Raw genomic sequence first — 19,076 nt, 5'->3', positions numbered from 1 at the left:
GTTTCGTTTCGTTTGCTTCCGTTGAAGCATTTGTTTTCAACAGAATCGGCAGAATGAATACACCCCTTATCACACACAAACACAGTTCACGTTCACAGCAGCCACATAAAAACAGTGTCATCACGTTGCTCGTTGTATATATAATTCCTTCTCGCAACTATCTACGAGATCTCCTCCTCTCACCTTTTCCCTTCGCTTGACTGTGACCAGCCGAAAAAACCTTTCCAAGCCAAGCCTTCATATCATGACCATTATAACCACTACACACAGCCTACATCATTGTCAAGTCATAGTCAACATAGCTACTGGAACTAACGCGTCAGTAAACCCATTAGCTACAATTACGCATTACAGTCTACAGCCAGATTATTTAGCCAAATCAAAGTAAAAGTTTTTTTTTTTAAATACAACCAAATATAGCTAGCTGTCTTTTTCTCTCGCTTCTTTTTTTATTTCGGAATAAATGAATTTGTTCAAAACTGTTCATCTATTGTCTTTCTCTTTCTGAGTCATGACTCATCACATTTTATGCACTGCAGTGCTAGCTAGCTGTAGATTATGCGTTCAGTGTTCATTCTCTGATATTTTGATTGGGTGGACAACATGTTCATTCATGTTCAGTTCATGCTGCATGAGCTCTGATAGGTTGGAGGACGTCCTCTGGAAGTTGTCATAATTACTGTGGAAGGGGGTGAGAACCATGAAGCCACAACTAAAGGACACCAATAAGATGAAGAGACTTGCTTGGGCAAATAAACACGAGCAATGGACATTAGACCTGTGGAAATCTGTCCTTTGGCCTGATGAGTCCAAATTTGAGATTTTTGGTTCCAATCGCCGTGTCTTTGTGAGACACAGAGTAGGTGAACGGAGGATCTCTGCATGTGTGGTTCCCACCATGAAGCATGGAGGAGGGGGTGTGATGATGTGGGTTGCTTTTCTGGTCACGCTATCAGTGATTTATTTATAATTCAAGGCACACTTAACCAGCATGGCTACCACCGCATTCTGTAGCATAAGCCATCCCATCTGGTTTGCGATTAGTAGGACTATCATTCCTCATGATGCTGGTTGAAGAATGCCAAGAGTGTGTAAAGCTGTCATCTATTGTACTTAACAATATCAAATCATTCTCTTCAGCTTCTGGTCTGGAACGTAACGTACATTTACATTTTAGTCATTTATCAGACGTTTTTATCCAAAGCGACTTACATGAGTGCATACATTTTCAAACTTAAATGCAGTAAATGTGAAGTATTGTCCCTGCATAATTCAAATGACCAATCTATTGAGAATATTCCAGTGAAAGATCATGTTAAATATTTAGGGGTGTACATGGCAGGGGGAAAAACACATATTGTTACTGCATCCATAGCTCTGTCTATGGATTTTCCCAGTACGAAAAAATATTACAAATGTATGCACTCACTACTGTAAGTCACTCTGGATAAGAGTGTCTACTAAATTACTAAAATGTAAAACATAAAATTCCTATTCCCAAGAAATCTAAGACTTCATACCACAATAACTATCACCCCATAGCACTCACATTTGTAATCATGAAGTGCTTTGAGAGGCTGGTTATGGCACACATCAACTCCATTATCCCAGACACCCTAGGCCCATTCAAATGTACATACCACCCTAACAGATCACTAGATGACGTAATCTCAATTGCACTGCCCTCAACCACCTAGAAAAGAGGAATACCTATGTGAAAATGCTCTTCATTGACTACAGCTCAGCGTTCAACACCATTGTCTCCTCCAACCTCGTCACCAAGCTTAGGACTGGATCCTGGACTTCCTGACGGGCCGACCCCAGGTGGTGAGGATAGGCAACATCATCTCCGCCACACTGACCCTCAACACGGGGGCCCCACAGGGGTGTGTGCTTAGTCCCCTCCTGTACTCCCTGTTCACCCATGACTGCGTGGCCATGCACGATTCCAACACCATCATCAATTTGCTGACGACACGGCGGTGATAGGCCTGATCAACAACCTCTCCCTCATCGTCAGTAAGACGAAGGAGCTGATCGTGGACTACAGGAAAAGGGGGAGGGCAGCGCCTCTTCCCCCTCAGGAGGTTGAAAAGGTTTGGCATGGGCCCCCAAATGGTCAAAAAGGTATACAGCTGTACCATTGAGAGCATCTTGACTGGCTGCATCACTGCTTGGTATGACAATAGCACCACCCTCGATCGCATTGGTGCTACAGTACATCACTGGGGCCGAGCTCCTTGCCATGCAGGATCTCTATATCAGCCATTCTGAAAGAAGGCCCGAAAAATCTTTAAAGACTCCAACAACCCAAGCCATAGACTGTTCTCTCTGCTTCCTCACAGCAAGCGGTACCAGTGCATCAAGTCTGACACCAACAGGCTCCTGAACAGCTTCTATCTCCATGTCATAATACTGCTAAATAGGTAACTATATAGCTAACAAAATGGCTACACAGACTATCTGTATTTTATTCCTATTTTTGCCCCAGATTCATGCACACTCACAGAGCCCTACACACTACGGACACTGATACTCCAACACACATACAAACACTCACTCCATCATTTGCTCACGCACACATAATATGCACATACAATCATCCTATATGCTGCTGCTGCTACTCTGTTTATCATATACAGTTGAAGTCGGAAGTTTACATACACTTAGGTTGGAGTCATTAAAACTGTTTTTTCAACCACTCCACAAATTCCTTGTAAACAAACTATAGTTTTGGAAAGTCGGTTAGGACATCTACTTTGTGCATGACACATGTCATTTTCCAACAATTGTTCATAGACAGATTATTTCACTTATAATTCACTGTATCACAATTCCAGTGGACCAGAAGTTTACATACACTAAGTTGACTGTGCCTTTAAACAGCTTGGACAATGACAGAAATTATGTCATGGCTTTAGAAGCTTCTGATAGGCTAATTGACATCATTTGAGTCAATTGGAGGTGTACCTGTGGATGTATTACAAGGCCTACCTTCAAACTCAGTGCCTCGTTGCTTGACATCATGGGAAAATCAAAATACATTTTATTTTATTTGGCAAGTCAGTTAAGAACAAATTCTTATTTTCAATGACGGCCTAGGAACAGTGGGCTAACTGCCTGTTCAGGGGCAGAATGACAGATTTGTACCTTGTCAGCTAGGGGATTCAAACTTGCATCCTTTCGGTTACTAGTCCAACGCTCAAACCACTAGGCTACCCTGACCTCACAAGTCTGGTTCATCCTTGGGAGCAATTTCCAAACGCACCACGTTCATCTGTACAAACAATAGTACGCAAGTATAAACACCATGGGACCACGCAGCCGTCATACCGCTCAGGAAGTAGACGCGTTCTGTCTATTAGAGATGACTGTACTTTGGTACGAAAAGTGCAAATCAATCCCAGAACAACAGCAAAAGACCTTGTGAAGATGTTGGAGGAAACAGGCACAAACGTATCTATATCCACAGTAAAAACGAGTCCTATATTGACATAACCTGAAAGGCCGCTCACCAAGGAGGAAGCCACTGCTCCAAAACTGCCCTAAAAAGCCAGACTACGGTTTGCAACTACACATGGGGACAAAGATGGTACTTTTTGGAGAAATGTCCTCTGGTCTGATGAACCAAAAATAGAACTGTTTGGCCATAATGACCCTCGTTATGTTTGGAGGAAAAAGGGGGAAGCTTGCAAACCCAAGAACACCATCCGAACCGTGAATCCCGGGGGGGTCAGCATCATGTTGTGGGGGTGCTTTGCAGCAGGACGGACTGGTGCACTTCACAAAATAGATGGCATCATGAGAAGGAACTTTATGTGGATATATTGAAGCAACATCTCAAGACATCAGCTTGGTCGCAAATGGGTCTTCCAAATGGACAATGACCCCAAGCATACATCCAAAGTTGTGGCAAAATGGCTTAAGGACAACACGGTCAAGGTATTGGAGTGGCCATCACATCCCATATAAAATTTGTGGGCTGAACTGAAAAAGTGTGTGTGAGCAAGGAAGCCTACAACCCTCACTCAGTTACACCAGCTCTGTCAGGAGGGAGGAATGGTCCAAAATTCACTCAACTTATTGTGGGAAGTTTGTGGAAGGCTACCCGAAACATTTGACCCAAGTTAAACAATTTAAAGGCAATGCTACCAAATACCGATTGAGTGTATGTAAACTTCTGACCCACTGGGAATGTGATGAAAGAAATAAAAGCTGAAATAAATCATTCTCTGTACTATTATTCTTACTTTTCACATTCTTAAAATAAAGTGGTGATCCTAACTGACCTAAGACAGGGAATTTTTACTAGGATTAAATGTCAGGAATTGTGAAATTTTTTGTTTAAATGTGTTTGGCTAAGATTTATGTCAACTTCCGGCTTCAACTGTATCCTCAACTCTAGCCACCTTATTACTGTACAGTTGTAAGGGAAATGTTCATGTTTGTGCTTTTCTTATAACTAATTTCTGTCTTCTATTCATGTGCTGTTCTAATAACCAATAACAAATAACCTATTTCTGTGTTCATGCAAGTGGCTGACTGGAACAAATCCTCACTTGCAGCAGTAGCTGCAATTTGGCTGTACGCCCAGACCTTGTATTGAGAACGAACGAAAGATTTCTCCGTTTCAAGGTCTCAGTTTACAGAGAAAGAAGCCTCGTGAGGTGTTGGTCTCTCACATGTTATGAAACAGTATTGGTCGATCACATGAATTAAACAAAATGGTAATGAATAATGAATTATGCTAAATCATGCAAATATGACTTGTCTATGTATAGCCGTATATAAGACAACTGCTGGGTCTACAGGGAGAGCTCCTTATTGACATGTGTACTATGGTGCATTGAGTTGGTTGGAACCTCTCCAATGCGCTGACAGTAAACAATGATTAATTTAAGATTGACTTTGAGTGTAAGAATTTCCACGACCAGTGCCTTCGGAAAGTTTCAAGACCACTTGACTTTTTCCACATTTTGTTACGTTACAGCCTTGTTCTAAAATAGATGTTTTTTAAATAGAAACTCAGCAATCTACACACACAACCCCATAATGACAAAGAATTTTATTTTTGTAATAAATTTTAGCAACAATTTTTTTTGTTTTTAACTGAAAACCTTTTATAAGAACTCAGACCCTTTGCTATGAGACTCGAAATTGAGCTCAGATGCATCCTGTTTCCATTGGTAATCCTTGAGATGTTTCTACAACTTGATTGGAATCCACTTGTTGTAAATTCAATTGATTGGACATGATTTGGAAAGGCACACACCTGTCTATATAAGGTCCCATGGTTAAAAGTGCATGTCAGAGCAAAAACCACTCCATGAGATCAAAGGAATTTTCTGTAGAGCTCTGAGACAGGATTGTGTCGAGGCACAGATCTGGGGAAGGGTACCAAAAAATGTCTGCAGCATTGAAGGTCCCCAATAACGCAGTGGCCTCCATCATTCTTAAATGGATGAAGTTTGGAACCACCAAGACTCTTCCTAGAGCTGGCCACCCAGCCAAACTGAGCAATTGGAGAAGGGCCTTGGTCAGGGAGGTGACCAAGAACCCAATGGTCACTCTGAAGGAGCTCCAGAGTTCCTCTGTGGAGATGGGAGAATCTTCCAGAAGGACAACCATCTCTGTAGCACTCCACCCATCAGGCCTTTATGGTAGAATGGACAGACGGAAGCCACTCCTCAGTAAAAGGCACATGACAGCCCGCTTGGAGTTTGCCAAAAGGCACCTAAAGGACTCTCAGACCATGAGAAACAAGATTCTCTGGTCTGATGAAACCAAGATTGAACTCTTTGGCCTGAATGCCAAGCATCATGTCTGAAGGAAACCTGGTACAGTCCCTATGGTGAAGCATGTTGTTGGCAGAATCATGTAGTGGGGATGTTTTTCAGGATCAAGGGAAGGATGAACGGAGCAAAGTACAGAGAGATCCTTGATGAAAACCTGCTCCAGAGCGATCAGGACCTCAGACTTAGGGGGAAGGTTCTCCTTCCAACACAACAATGACCCGAAGCACACAGCCAAGACAACACAGAAGGGGCTTCATGACAAGTCCCTGAATGTCCTTGAGTGACCCAGCCAGAGTCCGGACTTGAACCCGATCGAACATCTCTGGAGAGATCTGAATATAGCTGTGCAGCGACGCTCCACATCCAAACTGACAGAACTTGAGAGGATCTGCAGAGAAGAATGGGAGAAACTCCCCAAATAGAGGTGTGCCAAGCTTATAGAATCATACCCAAGAATAAAGTACTAAGTAAAGTGTCTGAATGCTTACAGTGGCAAGAAAAACTATGTGAATCCTTTGGAATGATCTGTATTTCTGCATAAATTGGTCATAAAATTAGATCTGATCTTCATCTAAGTAACAACAACAGACAAACACAGTCTGCTTAAACTAATAACACACAAATTATTGTATTTTTCTTGTCTATATTGAATACATTGTTTAAACAATCACAGTGTAGGTTGGGGAAAGTATGTGGACCCCTAGGCTAATGACTTCTCCAAAAGCTCATTGGAGTCAGGAGTCAGCTAACCTGGAGTACAATCATTGAGACGAGATTGGCGATGTTGGTTAGAGCTGCCCTGCCCTATAAAAAACATTTTAAAAATTTGAGTTTGCTATTCACAAGAAACATTGCCTGATGTGAACATGCCTCAAACAAAAGAGATCTCAGAAGACCCAAGATTAAGAATTGTTGACTTGCAAAAAGCTGGAAAGGGTTACAAAGGTATCTCTAAAAGCCTTTATGTTCATCAATCCATGGTAAGACAAATTGTCTCTAAATGGAGAAACTTCAGCACTGTTGCTACTCTCCCTAGGAGTGGCCGTGCTGCAAAGATGACTGCAAGTGCACAGCACAGAACGCTCAATGAGATTAAGAAGAATCATAGAGTGTCAGCTAAAGATTTACAGAAATCTCTGGAACAGGCTAACATCTCTGCTGACGAGTGTACGATAGGTAAAACACTAAACAAGAATGGTGTTGATGGGAGGACACTACGGAAGAAGTCACTGCTGTCCAAAAAAACATTGATGCACGCCTGAAGTTCGCAAAAGAGCATCTGGATGTTTCACAGCACTACTGGCAAAATATTCTGTGGACAGATTAAACTAAAGTTGAGTTGTTTGGAAGGAACATACAACACTATGTGTGGAGGAAAAAAAGGCACAGCACACCAACATCAAAACCTAATCCCAACTGTAAAGTATGGTGGAGGGAGCATCGTGGTTTGGAGCTGTTTTGTTGCCTCAGGGCCTGGACAGCTTGCTATCATCAACAGAAAAATGTACAGTGCCTTGCGAAAGTATTCTGCCCCCTTGAACTTTGCGACCTTTTGCCACATTTCAGGCTTCAAACATAAAGATATAAAACTGTATTTTTTTGTGAAGAATCAACAACAAGTGGGACACAATCATGAAGTGGAACGACATTTATTGGATATTTTTATAACTTTTTTAACAAATCAAAAACTGAAATTTGGGCGTGAAAAATTATTCAGCCCCCTTAAGTTAATACTTTGTAGCACCACCTTTTGCTGCGATTACAGCTGTAAGTCGCTTGGGGTATGTCTCTATCAGTTTTCAACTTTGTGAACAGAGTGCCCCATGGTGGCAGTGGGGTTATGGCATAAGCTACGGATAATGAACCCAATTGCATTTTATCAATGGCAATTTCGAATGCACAGAGATACCGTGACAAGATCCTGAGGCCCATTGTCGTGTTATTCATCTGCCACCATCATCTCATGATTCAGCATGATAATACACAGCCCCATTGTCAAGGCTCTGGAGAAGGCCCAGATGAAGATCACTACTAGGAAAGTATTATGTACAAGAGAAGACCAAATGCATAAATAAGTCAACAAATAATTGTTAATAATTGTTAAATAAAATATGGAACAAAAATGTTACATTTCCTTTTGGGTCAAGGTAGATACTAGCTAGCTTGCTGACAGCAAGGCTTTGACAAGATATTACATGCAAGAGCTTGCAGGGATTTGTAGTCTTGCATGATGTCTAATTTGATGTTAATTAGTATTTTCGAATATGAGAGTAAATAAAGCTGAATACATTGATAAATGTCACCTTGTCCAAGAGAGAGTTACATCTTTTTTGTACAGATTTGACAGTGCTACTGATAGTAGTGGTTGTGCTTGGCTTGCACATGCAAATTCAGCATACACCACATTCGGGACGGCAGCGTAGCCTAGTGGTTAGAGCATTGGACTATTAACCGGAAGGTTGCGAGTTCAAACCCCCGAGCTGACAAGGTACAAATCTGTCGTTCTGCCCCTGAACAGGCAGTTAACCCACTGTTCCCAGGCTGTCATTGAAAATAAGAATGTGTTCTTAACTGACTTGCCTGGTTAAATAAAGGTAAAATTAAATTTAAAAAAATCTATAATAGAATTGTGTTATTTGACGTGTCAAATTAAAAGCTTATTTCACACATCAAATAAGTGCATTTTTTTTACATGCAAAGACCCAAATGGCGTTCAATGTGTCCCACCCTAACAATTTTGTCTATTTTCATCTCTTAATTTCGCCTACTGTTCTAACTTGGTGGTGCACATGTAGCCTATAACCTGTTTTAGAGAAATGTAATCATTGAATATTATAAGAGCTTTCATTGTCTGTTTATATGCCCCCTATATTTATCCTACGGTTCTGACTTGTACACTGTAAAAACCGCCCATGTTCTGAATTCTGTCGCTGTACATTTCAAAAGTACTGAACAAATAGTTATATTGACTTTGTCCGTTATCACTTGCTCAATAATGTCTTAATTGAAATTACGGATTGCCTCTTACCAGCTTGTCCTCCCCTTTTGCCATAATTTGTACATCTCAATTGGCAGTATGAACCACATTTGTTTATATCAGCTGTGTTTTTTTTAAAGGCAGTAATTGAGACTGAATTAACTGTTTCGCTGCCAGACAAGGCTCCGCTGATAGCCAGGTGTAGCAGTGGTAACTCATGAATCAATAGAATTACAAGGACCGTAATCTTCAATGCAAACGTTTTCAATGTTACCGAACAAATATGGCTAACATTAAATGACTAACCTCATTGTTGGGGCAGCTTTATGTAGGCCCTAATAGTTTGTGTGCACCGTTTGACACCGTTATAGTGCAATTCATGTATTGTTTAGTGTTGTGTTGTGTAGTGTAGTGGCTTTGCTGGCATGTGTCGCACATTTTTTTTGTTTGCCCCACCAAGATTTACATGCTAAAATCGCCACTGGACCTACACAGTTTCTTCACTGTATACAGCTCTCTAATAATCACCAAAATTAAAGCTAAACAGTCAGAGAATATCAAACATTCCAAAAACGATGGATAGAGGAATATATTTTCCAAACATTGAAAAATGTGTTTGACACCTCTGCTCTAAAAGTGTAACGAGTCGACAGTGTCTGCATTTTGGTACACCAGAAATACATTACTTTCCAATGAAACAATGGGTTTGCCTTGCAGAGGCAGTTGCAGTGTATTCGGTGTGGTGCAGAAATGGTAGCAGAAGGTGAATGTTGATGATACTATTTTGCGCAAAGCACTATCGGTGTGTTCGAAGCCTTATTGCATTTTGGTACACCAGAATTACATTCATTTCCAATGAACCGCTGCGTTGCCTTGCAGCATTGTGTTGCAGATACAGCTCGTTCGGTGTGGTACATCTGTTGGATTTACCGAACGTGTATGAGTAGATGGCTTGACAAAAATGGTATGATGAACTTTTGTTGCGCACATAGCCAGATGACGCTGCATACTGTTTTTCAAAGCGTTACGCTTCGATCACACCAACAGTAGCAATGCCTTTTGGTACACCAGAATTACATTCATTTCCAATGAAACGCTGCATTTGCCTTGCAACATTGCATTGCAGTGCGTTCGTTTGTGGTGCATACATTGGATTTATCGAACGTATGCCAAACTGTGTGCGTAGACGGCTTGACAGAAATAGTAGCAGAAGGTGAATGTTGATGATGCTGCGTACTATTTAGCGCAAATTCACTGTCGGGGTGTTCGAAGCGTTACTGCATTTTGGTACACCAGAATTACATTCATTTCCAATGAAACGCTGCGTTTGCCTTGCAGCATTGCATTGCAGAGGCGTAGACAGCTTGCGCTAGAACGACGTGACGTCATTGGGTCAAAGTTTACAGCTATGGCGTCGGGAAATGGAATTGCTTCTCTGGTGAGAATCCACAAGATTAAATAACAGTATTTTAACTTAATGTACATGTAATATACGGGTATATTGTAGCTGCATATATAAGTGAACTGTTAAAGTATATGATGCATGTTTTATTTGGACTGATGCCGGCCTGCTGTTTAAAATGCCGCTGGCTAAACGAGGACAACGTTGATTGAGTTAAACATGTGCTTACCATTACACTGCAGCAATATGGAATTACTAATGCTAATGACATTTTGTCGTTATATAGGGTGTGATATCAATTGTAGTACTTTTCTTTTGTAATGGTTATGTTATTCAGGGCGTGGAGGGAGCTACAGCAGCCGCCCAGGCTCTGTCTCTACCAGCTGAGGCTTATGGGAACGATGTGAGTAACACACCGGTGCTATTTAGGTTTCCTCTCTGACACAAACTCACAACACAATAGTTTTCTAGTGTGTTAGTTTCAAAGTTTATTCGCCACGTGCACAGGATACAACAGGTGTAAAACAGTCAAATTAAATTCTTACCTAGAGAACTCTTTCCCAACATTGCAACTAACCTGTGTGTGTGTGCGTGCCTCAGCCTCAACTGGAGGTGATGTGGGCGATGAAGGCTTACAATCATGCAGAGATCTACTTTAATGTGAGTATCTCTTTCTCACAAGCACCTGAAATCAGGTAAACTACCCACATGGAAAAAATACTACAGTTTACTATAGAATAGTACAGTATTATCTACAAAAAAACTGTAGTAAATACTACAGTTGTGTGCAAAAACACTACAGTATTTAATTTGCATATACCCTGCCCATTTCCCTCGCCCGATATCCCAATTTGTGCCACCCATAAGTGAGAAACCTACATGCTAAGTATAACCATATTGTGTGCCATACAGGTTATTAGACAACACTACAGTAAATACTACAGTATATTATTAGTCCTCAAACACTACAGCAAATACTACAGCAGTGGATCTACAGGTTTTGCCTCAGGACCCAAATTGAACCAGGTTGCCTCAGTCGCGACCCAATATACAATCTGGAAAACTATATTGATAGTAAATGTGGCAATTATGACAAGGGAACAACATTCTCACCTCATTTTCAATAAATACATTTTGCACATATTCTTCAAGAATGTTAAACTCACTGGCTTGAGACCACAAAATCAACCAAAATAGTGCTGCTAATAGATCTATTTTGAAACATTGATAGTTCATATTTTCTTCCAGGTTTGTAGTTTTTTCATTAAAATATAAACTGTATGTATATATTCAAAACCTCCCAGGACCCGAACTGGGGTCACGACCCACCAGTTGAGAATAGCTGTACTACAGTATACAACAGTCCACAAAAACACTACATTAATTACTTTAGTATAAATACTGTAGTAAACACTAAAGTTAACAGTAAAGTCTGCAAACGCACTATAATACTACAGTATTTAGACCATAGTATGTTTTTTTATGTGGGTAGGTGGAGCAAAATACCAATACTAGCAGCCACATTGCACTGATCTAGTCCTTCCCTCCAGCTAATCGTGTCTGTGTGTGTGTAGCTGATCTCGTCGGTAGACCCCAGTAATCTGAAGCTGACCAAGGTGGATGACCAGATCTATACGTCCTTCAGAGAATCCTTCTCAGACCTCAACATCAAGAACTTGGACCCAGACATGCTCAAAACGGCCGATGCCAAAGAGGTAGGGGACTGGGTGTGTTATAGGTGTCAGAAATACAAAAAAGGGACTGCGGAAGAGTGAGAGAGAAACTAACTTAGTCTCTGTGTTGGTGTCTAGAAGTGGCGTCCGTTCTGTAACCAGTTCGATGGGGTGGTGGAGGACTTTAACTACGGGACTTTGCTACGACTTGACTGTGAGAAGGACTACACAGAGGAAAACACCATATTTGGTATGTTCAGCGAGTCACTATTACACATACAAAACGTCGTCACTGTTAAAAAGTGGCATTAGGAGCATAGCAGTGTAAGGGTCCTGTGTAGCCGAGTGACTACACCAGTGTTAACTGCGATCATGTTGTTCCTGCAGCCACCAGGATCCAGTTCTTTGCCATCGAGATCGCTAGGAACAGAGAAGGATTCAACGCCCCTGTATTTCAGGCCAAAAAACAGCCTTCTTAACCCATACCCTATAACCTTCTTAGCCTAGTCTCCAACACCCTTGTAAACCCAACCAAGGAAGAGTTTCAACAGCCCTGGTTTGACACCCTACCTTTTGACCTAGGTATGGGATATTCTGAACCCCACAACTTCTAACCCAGGAACAGATAACATTTCAACAGCCCTGGTTACCAGGCTTAACATCCCCATTGCTTGACATCCATCTCCCTACACTTTTCCTGTGATCGTCGACTGGATACTAGACCAGTGGCACGTTCAGCAGGGCACCACATTGTGGAACGTTCATAGATATATAGAACAATGACTTATCTGCAACGTTTGCTTACTGAGGGTGGCCCAGAGGTCCACACTGCAGCCTGCGTGTACTGATGTCCAAACTGAGCATGGTAGCTACAGAGCCTTCAGAAAGTATTCACACCCCTTGGTTTTCCACATCTTGTTACAGCCTGAATTTAAAGTGGAAGTTGTGATTGTGTCACTGGCCTACACAATTCCCCATATTGTCAGTGGAATTATGTTTTTAGAAAATCTAAAGCCTTGAGTCAAGTATTCAACCCCTTATATGGCCAGCCTAAATAGGTTCAGGAGTAGAAATGTGTTTAACGACTACCTCATCTCTGTAACCCACAGATAATTGTAAGGTCCCTCAGACGAGCAGTGAATTTCAAACACAGATTTATCCAGACCAGGGAGGTTTTCCAATGTCTCAAAGGGTAGATGGGTAAAAAAAAAAAATACATTGAATATCCATTTGAACATGGTTAAGTTATTACACTTTGGCTGTTGAATCGATACACCCAGTCACTACAAGGATAAATACATCCTTCCTAACTCCGTTGCTGGAGAGGAAGGAAACCACTCAGGGGATTTCACCATGAGGCCAATAGTGAATTTAAAACCGTTAGTTTAATGGCTGTGATAGATCAACATTGTAGTTCCTCCACAATAACTGAAATGACGAGTGAAAACACACATTCTCCCAAAAATGTATACCGTTTGCAATAAGGCACCAACGTAAAACTGCAAACAATTGGCTAAGAAATTAACTTTGTCCTGAATACAAAGCATTGTTTGAGGCAAATCCAACATCACTGAGTACCACTTAATATTTATGACTAGGGAGTTTGGGATACAAATAAACAGAATAGAGCTAAGCACAGGTGAAAACCTGGTTGTCTGCTTTCCAACATACACTGGGAGACATTCACCTTTCAGCAGGACAATAACCTAAAACACAAGGCTAAATATGGTTGCTTATCAAGACAACATGGAATGTTCTTGAGTGGCATAGTTGACTTAGATGGCTGTCTAACAATGACCAACTTGACAGAGCTTGAAGAATTTTGAAGAGAATGTGCATATATTATACAATCCAGGTGTGCAAAGATGATTCTAACATGAATTGACTAAGGGTGTTGAATACTTGTCTAAAAAATATAATTTTCCCACTTTGACTTGAGTATTGTGTAGATTGTTCACACAATGACTTTTTTTATCCCACGGTGTGAATACTTTAAGGCGTTGTATATGTAATTAGGTTCTCTAATTTGTGGCAATAATTTCTGGGTATGTTCTTGTACAGTTTGTTTCAAATGACATTCTTTATAGTGAACCACTTTGACCAGTGTGCTGGCTAAAAGTGGTGCACTATTGGAAAATGGGATGTCCTTTTTGATTTGCCCGGTGTGTGTATCCGACCACATTCACTGACTGGTTGCGTGAATGGTAAAAATACAAATCTGAATAAATGGATGTCTGGAATCAGCAAGTAGCCTGTGTTTGTTTAATCCTTATGACGATATTATCTTGCTAGTCTGCACCACACACTAAAGACATTACCCCATGTTGTGCAGTGGAAGAACTGACAGCGCGGTATACAAACCAAATGACGTTTATTTGCAGTCAATGATGACACTATAATATGTAGCCGACATCCACACAACTCAACCAAGCTACCGATCCAACACACACTCACATCAGAGAACCAAGCTACTGATCCAACACACACACACAAACTTCAGGGAACCAAAACAATAGAAACCAGAAGTCAAATCAACATGGTTAGAGATGAGCTAGTCGTCACAAACAGTTAGCAGCAACATCTGTAGAGTAGCACAAGTTGCTAATGAACTCTGAACCCCCATCTCCTCTAATACACAGTTCTGTATTCTTATTCCTATCATCCATATCCCTGTAATACACAGCTCTGTTCTACTAAAGGTTGCATTCTTCATTTAATCATTTAGAAATAAACAATCCTTCAGGGAGCTTGGAGACGAGTGCTGAAAGTTCTAGAATTTCCTGGTAGGTTCTGGCTGGAGCTCACCGCTCCTTCACAGCACCCTAGGAGGCCGCAGTGACGCTCCTATCCGTTGAGTTATCAGATCTGTGACCCCTACACACTAGCCTGCTCAGACACTTCACCCCTCCCCTAAACCCAACTAACTCCCTTAAGGTTAGTGTCAGCTCCAACCAGCCTACCAGAGGGTAAAGTGGAGCATAACCTTAACCCATTTAACCCTGCCCCACACCCAAATCCTAATGGAACAAGTAATCATTTTCTAGGCAAAGTGTCTCGGTGCTAGGGTTAGTGTCTAGGGAGTAAAGGGGGGTGGGTATTTACAGCGCTCCAACTAAAAGGCCAGAGGAAATGTACAAGACAGCCACTCTTTCTCTGCCCTTTTGCAGCTCTAGTGCTCTCTCATCCCCTGTAGAAAGTTTGCTCCCCACAGACAAACAGGTGCACTGACTCACTACACTGTAAAAAGTTCAATCACACGTTTCTCATTTTGTTTTAAATTCAATCAATATAAACATTGTTCAAAATGTTATGAAAAAAAATGTACACTTGTTTTGTTGTTTCTATACAAGGCAGGCAGAAGCAGAGAACTACATTTACCAGCTTCCCCCTTTTCACCCACTCTCCTCTTTCATCCCTCCCACTCCTCTCCCGCCAGAATGTGTAGAGGTATCCTCCGTCCATCCTCCTCCTCCTCCTCCTCTCCTCCCAGCAGAGCGACCTGCGGTGACCTCTACAAACTGGCTTTAAAATAGATCTGTATATTTATAGGCTTCTATAAAAAGGAGGGGGGAACCAAAAGGGGGAGGAGAGGAAGGGTGAGAGGAGGGGTTGAGTTGGGAGGGGGAAGCTGCTCTGTGTGGAGCAGGAGTGCGTGGAAGGTCAGCTCATCATGTCATTGCTGTTGACGCCGTAAGAAGAGTTCTTCATGCTGTCGTTCACCTCCCTCCGGAACACCGACAGATTCTGGGTGAACCTGCACAGATTAATACAGAGAGAGTTAAGTGACTGCACACCGATAACACGTGTGGAGAGAGGGTCGCTGGGATTGTGTGTACCTGTCTCGGTTCTTGGTTAGCAGGTTGCGTTCTATCCCCTCCATCAGGTTTTCAAAGCAGAGATGCATGGCCTGCTGCTTCTCTGGAGGCTGGCTGTTCACAATACTGTTTCTCAAGTCTGCAAAATACTACACACCCAGACAAAAATTCAGCTTCTCTGATCGGACAAATACTTCAGGAATGGAGGTATATACACACACACACAGGTAGAGGCTGTGTCAGGATTTTGTCATTTTTTACCAGGATCGTCCACTCAGCAACAAGCAAAAAAATCCCATGACAAACGTAAGTCGATCTCAGATTGATTTGTCTGGGACCAAGTTAACCTCCCCTTTCATGTAAGATAGTAATTAGCATAATGCTTTTAGGGAAAGGGGTTCATTTTGAACATGTATTTAACTTGCTTAGGGGGTCTGGGGTCTTCCCCGGGATCATTTTTATGTAGGACAGAAGCTAAAAAGACAATCTAAAATTTGATTAATTAAAAATAATGACACCCATCTAAAATATAATTTCCACCTCCAGAAATATGCCCAATAACATACTGGACCATACATAGCCTACAAATGGTCTATACTATCAAAGGTGTTATAAGCAATAAGCATGATCACCTGTAGCCCAACTAATGCAGCATAATGGCAAAAAATAAAATGTACATAGGCTGAAGCAAGGGGTTTGTTCTTCTGCATTTACCCCACTGGACACAACCTCCTAATTATTATTAACTCCCCAAAAAGTTATCTTGGGGGGGGTTTCTATTACAAAGTATGTGATTGCACTTTTAAAGACACCGTTGCCCCTTTAAGAGCTCTGTTGCGCAGCTGCACCTAAATCTCACTTGTAAAATGTCACACGCGCAATTGAAGGAGTAGAAGAGAATTCAACGTGGTATGGTGGTAGCAATGGAAAACTGGGATCAACAGTGTTTTTTTTATTTATTTAAACAAAGGTCAAAAATCCTTCTTTAACCCGTGTCCTCCCCTTCATCTACACTGGGATCATTGCTTTCCACCTGGTCAGTCATGGAATGAGACTAACCAGGTGTTCCTAATGTTTTGTATGTCAGTTCAGTGCACACAAGAGAAAATATACACTATCATTCAAAAGTTTGTGGTCACGTATAAAATGTCCTTGTTTTTGAAAGAAAAGCAATCTTTTGGTCCGTTAAAATGACATCAAATTGATCATATACAGTGTAGACATTGTTAATGTTGTAAATGACTATTGTAGCTGGAAACGGCAGATTTTTTATGGAATATCTACACAGGCTCTATCAGCAACCATCACTCCTGTGTTCCAATGGCACGTTGTTGTGTTAGCTAATTCAAGTTTATAATTTTAAAAAGGCTAATTGATCATTAGAAAACCCTTTTGCAGTTGTTAGCATAGCTGAAGACTTGCACCGATTAAAGAAGCAATGGCCTTCTTTAGACTAGTTGAGCATCTGTAGCATCAGCATTTGTGGGTTCTATTCCATGCGAGAAATTGCCAAGAAACTGAAGATCTCGTACAACGCTGTGTGCTACTCCCTTCACAAAACCGCTCTAACCAGAATAGAAAGAGGAGTGGGAGGCCCCGGTGCACAACTGAGCAAAAGGACAAATACATTAGCGTGTCTAGTTAGAGAAACAGACACCTCAAGTACTCAACTGGCAGCTTCATTAAATAATAGTACCCGCAAAACACCAGTCTCAATGTCAACAGTAAAGAGACGACTCCGGGATGCTGGCCTTCTAGGCAGAGATGCAAAGAAAAAGCCATATCTCAGACTGGGCAATAAAAATAAAATATTAAGATGGACAAAAGAACAGACACTGGATAGAGGGAGATTAGAAAAAAGTGATCTGGACAGACTAATCTGCTTTGGTGGTGGTAAAGTGGGAAATTGAAGAGTATCACTCCATTTTGCAACGCCATACCTTGCACTTAATTGGAGCCAATTTCCTCCTACAACAGGACAATGACCCAAAGCACAGCTCTAAATTATGCAATAACTATTTAGGGAAGAAGCAGTAAACTGGTATTCTGTCTATAATGGAGTGGCCAGCAGTCACCGGATCTCAACCCTATTGAGCTGTTGTTGGAGCATCTTGACCGTATGGTACATAAGAAGTACACATCAAGCCAATCCAACTCGTGGGAGGTGCTTCAAGAAGCATGGGGTGAAATCTCTTCAGATTATCTCAACAAATTGACAACTAGAATGCCAAAGGTCTGCAAAGGCTGTAATTGCTGAAAATGGAGGATTCTTTGACGAAAGCAAAGTTTGAAGGACACAATTATTATTTCAATGAAAAATAATTATTTATAACCTTGTCAATGTCTTGACTATATTTCCTATTCATTTTGGAACTCATTTCATGTATGTTTTCATGGAAAACAAGGACATTGCTAAGTGACACCAAACTTTTGAACGGTAGTATAGTGTATTTCATAAAACAGACATGATTCTGATTTAGGCCATGTCATTTTCAAACAAGCCCCACAGAGATTTTTCTTGCAGATCTCAAAAATGGCCTCTCCAGAATCCATATGACGAAAAATCCTTTAACCCCTGCACATCTGTTCCAGGGAATGGTGGGATTGTGGGTGTGTGGTTGTGTACCTGTACCTTCTCGTTGAGCAGGATGAGGCCCAGTAGAGGTCTGGACATGGACCACTGGTTCCTGCAGTCCTCAAAGATGATGATGTTCAACACCGTGGACAGCATCTGTAGGACAAACACACAGATTGATTAGTGTTTGTGTTTGTGTTAGTGATGCACGGGTCAGCTGTTTGTTCACCAGCACCCACCCGTAATTACTAATAACCCATCCGTCCAACTATGTGATAGTGAAATCCTGAGGCCTGACCCTAACCCGCAAATATAGAAATTGCACTGTACAGTTAGTTCCCTTTTTTGTCTCTCGTTTTTACTCAACATTTTTGTATTGAACAGTAGCCTAATATTTGCTGAAACCAACAAAAAAGAAAATGGTAAACAATAGCCTAAACCAGGGATGGGAAACTGGCAGCCCGCTCAGATCATTGATTTTGTTAGTCTCACTCAGATACACTACATGATGAAAAGTATGATCGTCAAACATCCCATTCCAAAATCATTGGCATTAATATTAAGATGGTCCCACCTTTCCTGCTATAACAGCCTCTACTGTTCTGGGAACATCACTGCGGGGACTTGTTTCCATTCAGTCACAAGAGATTTAGTGAGGTCGGGCACGGATGTTGGCCGATTATGCCTGGCTCTCAGTCGATGTTCTAATTCATCCCAAAGGTGTTCGATGGTGTTGAGGTCAGGGCTCTGTGTAGGCCAGTCAAGTTGCTCCACACTGATTGACAAACCATTTCTGTATGGACCTCCCTTTATGCACTGGGGCATTCTCATGCTAAAAA

General features: G+C 41.4%; 2 protein-coding genes across 5 annotated transcripts in view; one reads left to right on the top strand and one right to left on the bottom strand.

Annotated features, from left to right (window-relative positions):
* The first annotated feature begins 10,099 nt into the window (after positions 1–10,099).
* On the top strand, positions 10,100–14,091 carry LOC109868302 (protein PBDC1-like). The gene is made up of 6 exons (XM_020457758.2): positions 10,100–10,210; positions 10,512–10,577; positions 10,775–10,834; positions 11,749–11,889; positions 11,986–12,097; positions 12,235–14,091. The coding sequence occupies exons 1-6, from the start codon at positions 10,181–10,183 to the stop codon at positions 12,324–12,326; spliced, it is 501 nt and encodes a 166-aa protein (XP_020313347.1). The 5' UTR covers positions 10,100–10,180; the 3' UTR covers positions 12,327–14,091.
* Positions 14,092–14,201: 110 nt separating this feature from the next.
* Positions 14,202–19,076, bottom strand: part of LOC109868301 (exportin-7) — a 32,138-nt gene continuing 27,263 nt past the window's right edge. For 2 of the 4 annotated variants that reach the window (XM_020457753.2, XM_020457755.2), the window contains exons 27-29: positions 18,289–18,393; positions 15,684–15,811; positions 14,202–15,601 (exon numbers count right to left, since the gene is read on the bottom strand). In XM_020457753.2, the coding sequence (XP_020313342.1) occupies positions 15,508–15,601; positions 15,684–15,811; positions 18,289–18,393 (327 nt within the window). In that variant the 3' untranslated portion in view covers positions 14,202–15,507. The remainder of the gene's footprint in view (positions 15,602–15,683; positions 15,812–18,288; positions 18,394–19,076) is intronic. The other 2 variants (XM_020457756.2, XM_020457757.2) reach the window with 1 other exon arrangement.

This window comes from Oncorhynchus kisutch, linkage group LG23 (assembly GCF_002021735.2).
Source record: "Oncorhynchus kisutch isolate 150728-3 linkage group LG23, Okis_V2, whole genome shotgun sequence".
In the NCBI taxonomy this organism is placed as follows: Eukaryota; Metazoa; Chordata; class Actinopteri; order Salmoniformes; family Salmonidae; genus Oncorhynchus; species Oncorhynchus kisutch.
The sequence above is the reverse complement of the archived record's forward strand: the minus strand, read 5'-3'. Positions and strand labels throughout refer to the sequence as shown.

What these genes read in the sequence shown, in the direction of transcription:
- LOC109868302 (XM_020457758.2), top strand. Translation starts at nt 10,181, where the DNA reads ATGGCGTCGGGAAATGGAATTGCTTCTCTG. An exon ending in CTGAGGCTTATGGGAACGAT is followed by an intron (nt 10,578 to 10,774) that starts GTGAGTAACACA and finishes TGCGTGCCTCAG; the next exon opens with CCTCAACTGGAGGTGATGTG. An exon ending in AGAGGAAAACACCATATTTG is followed by an intron (nt 12,098 to 12,234) that starts GTATGTTCAGCG and finishes TTGTTCCTGCAG; the next exon opens with CCACCAGGATCCAGTTCTTT.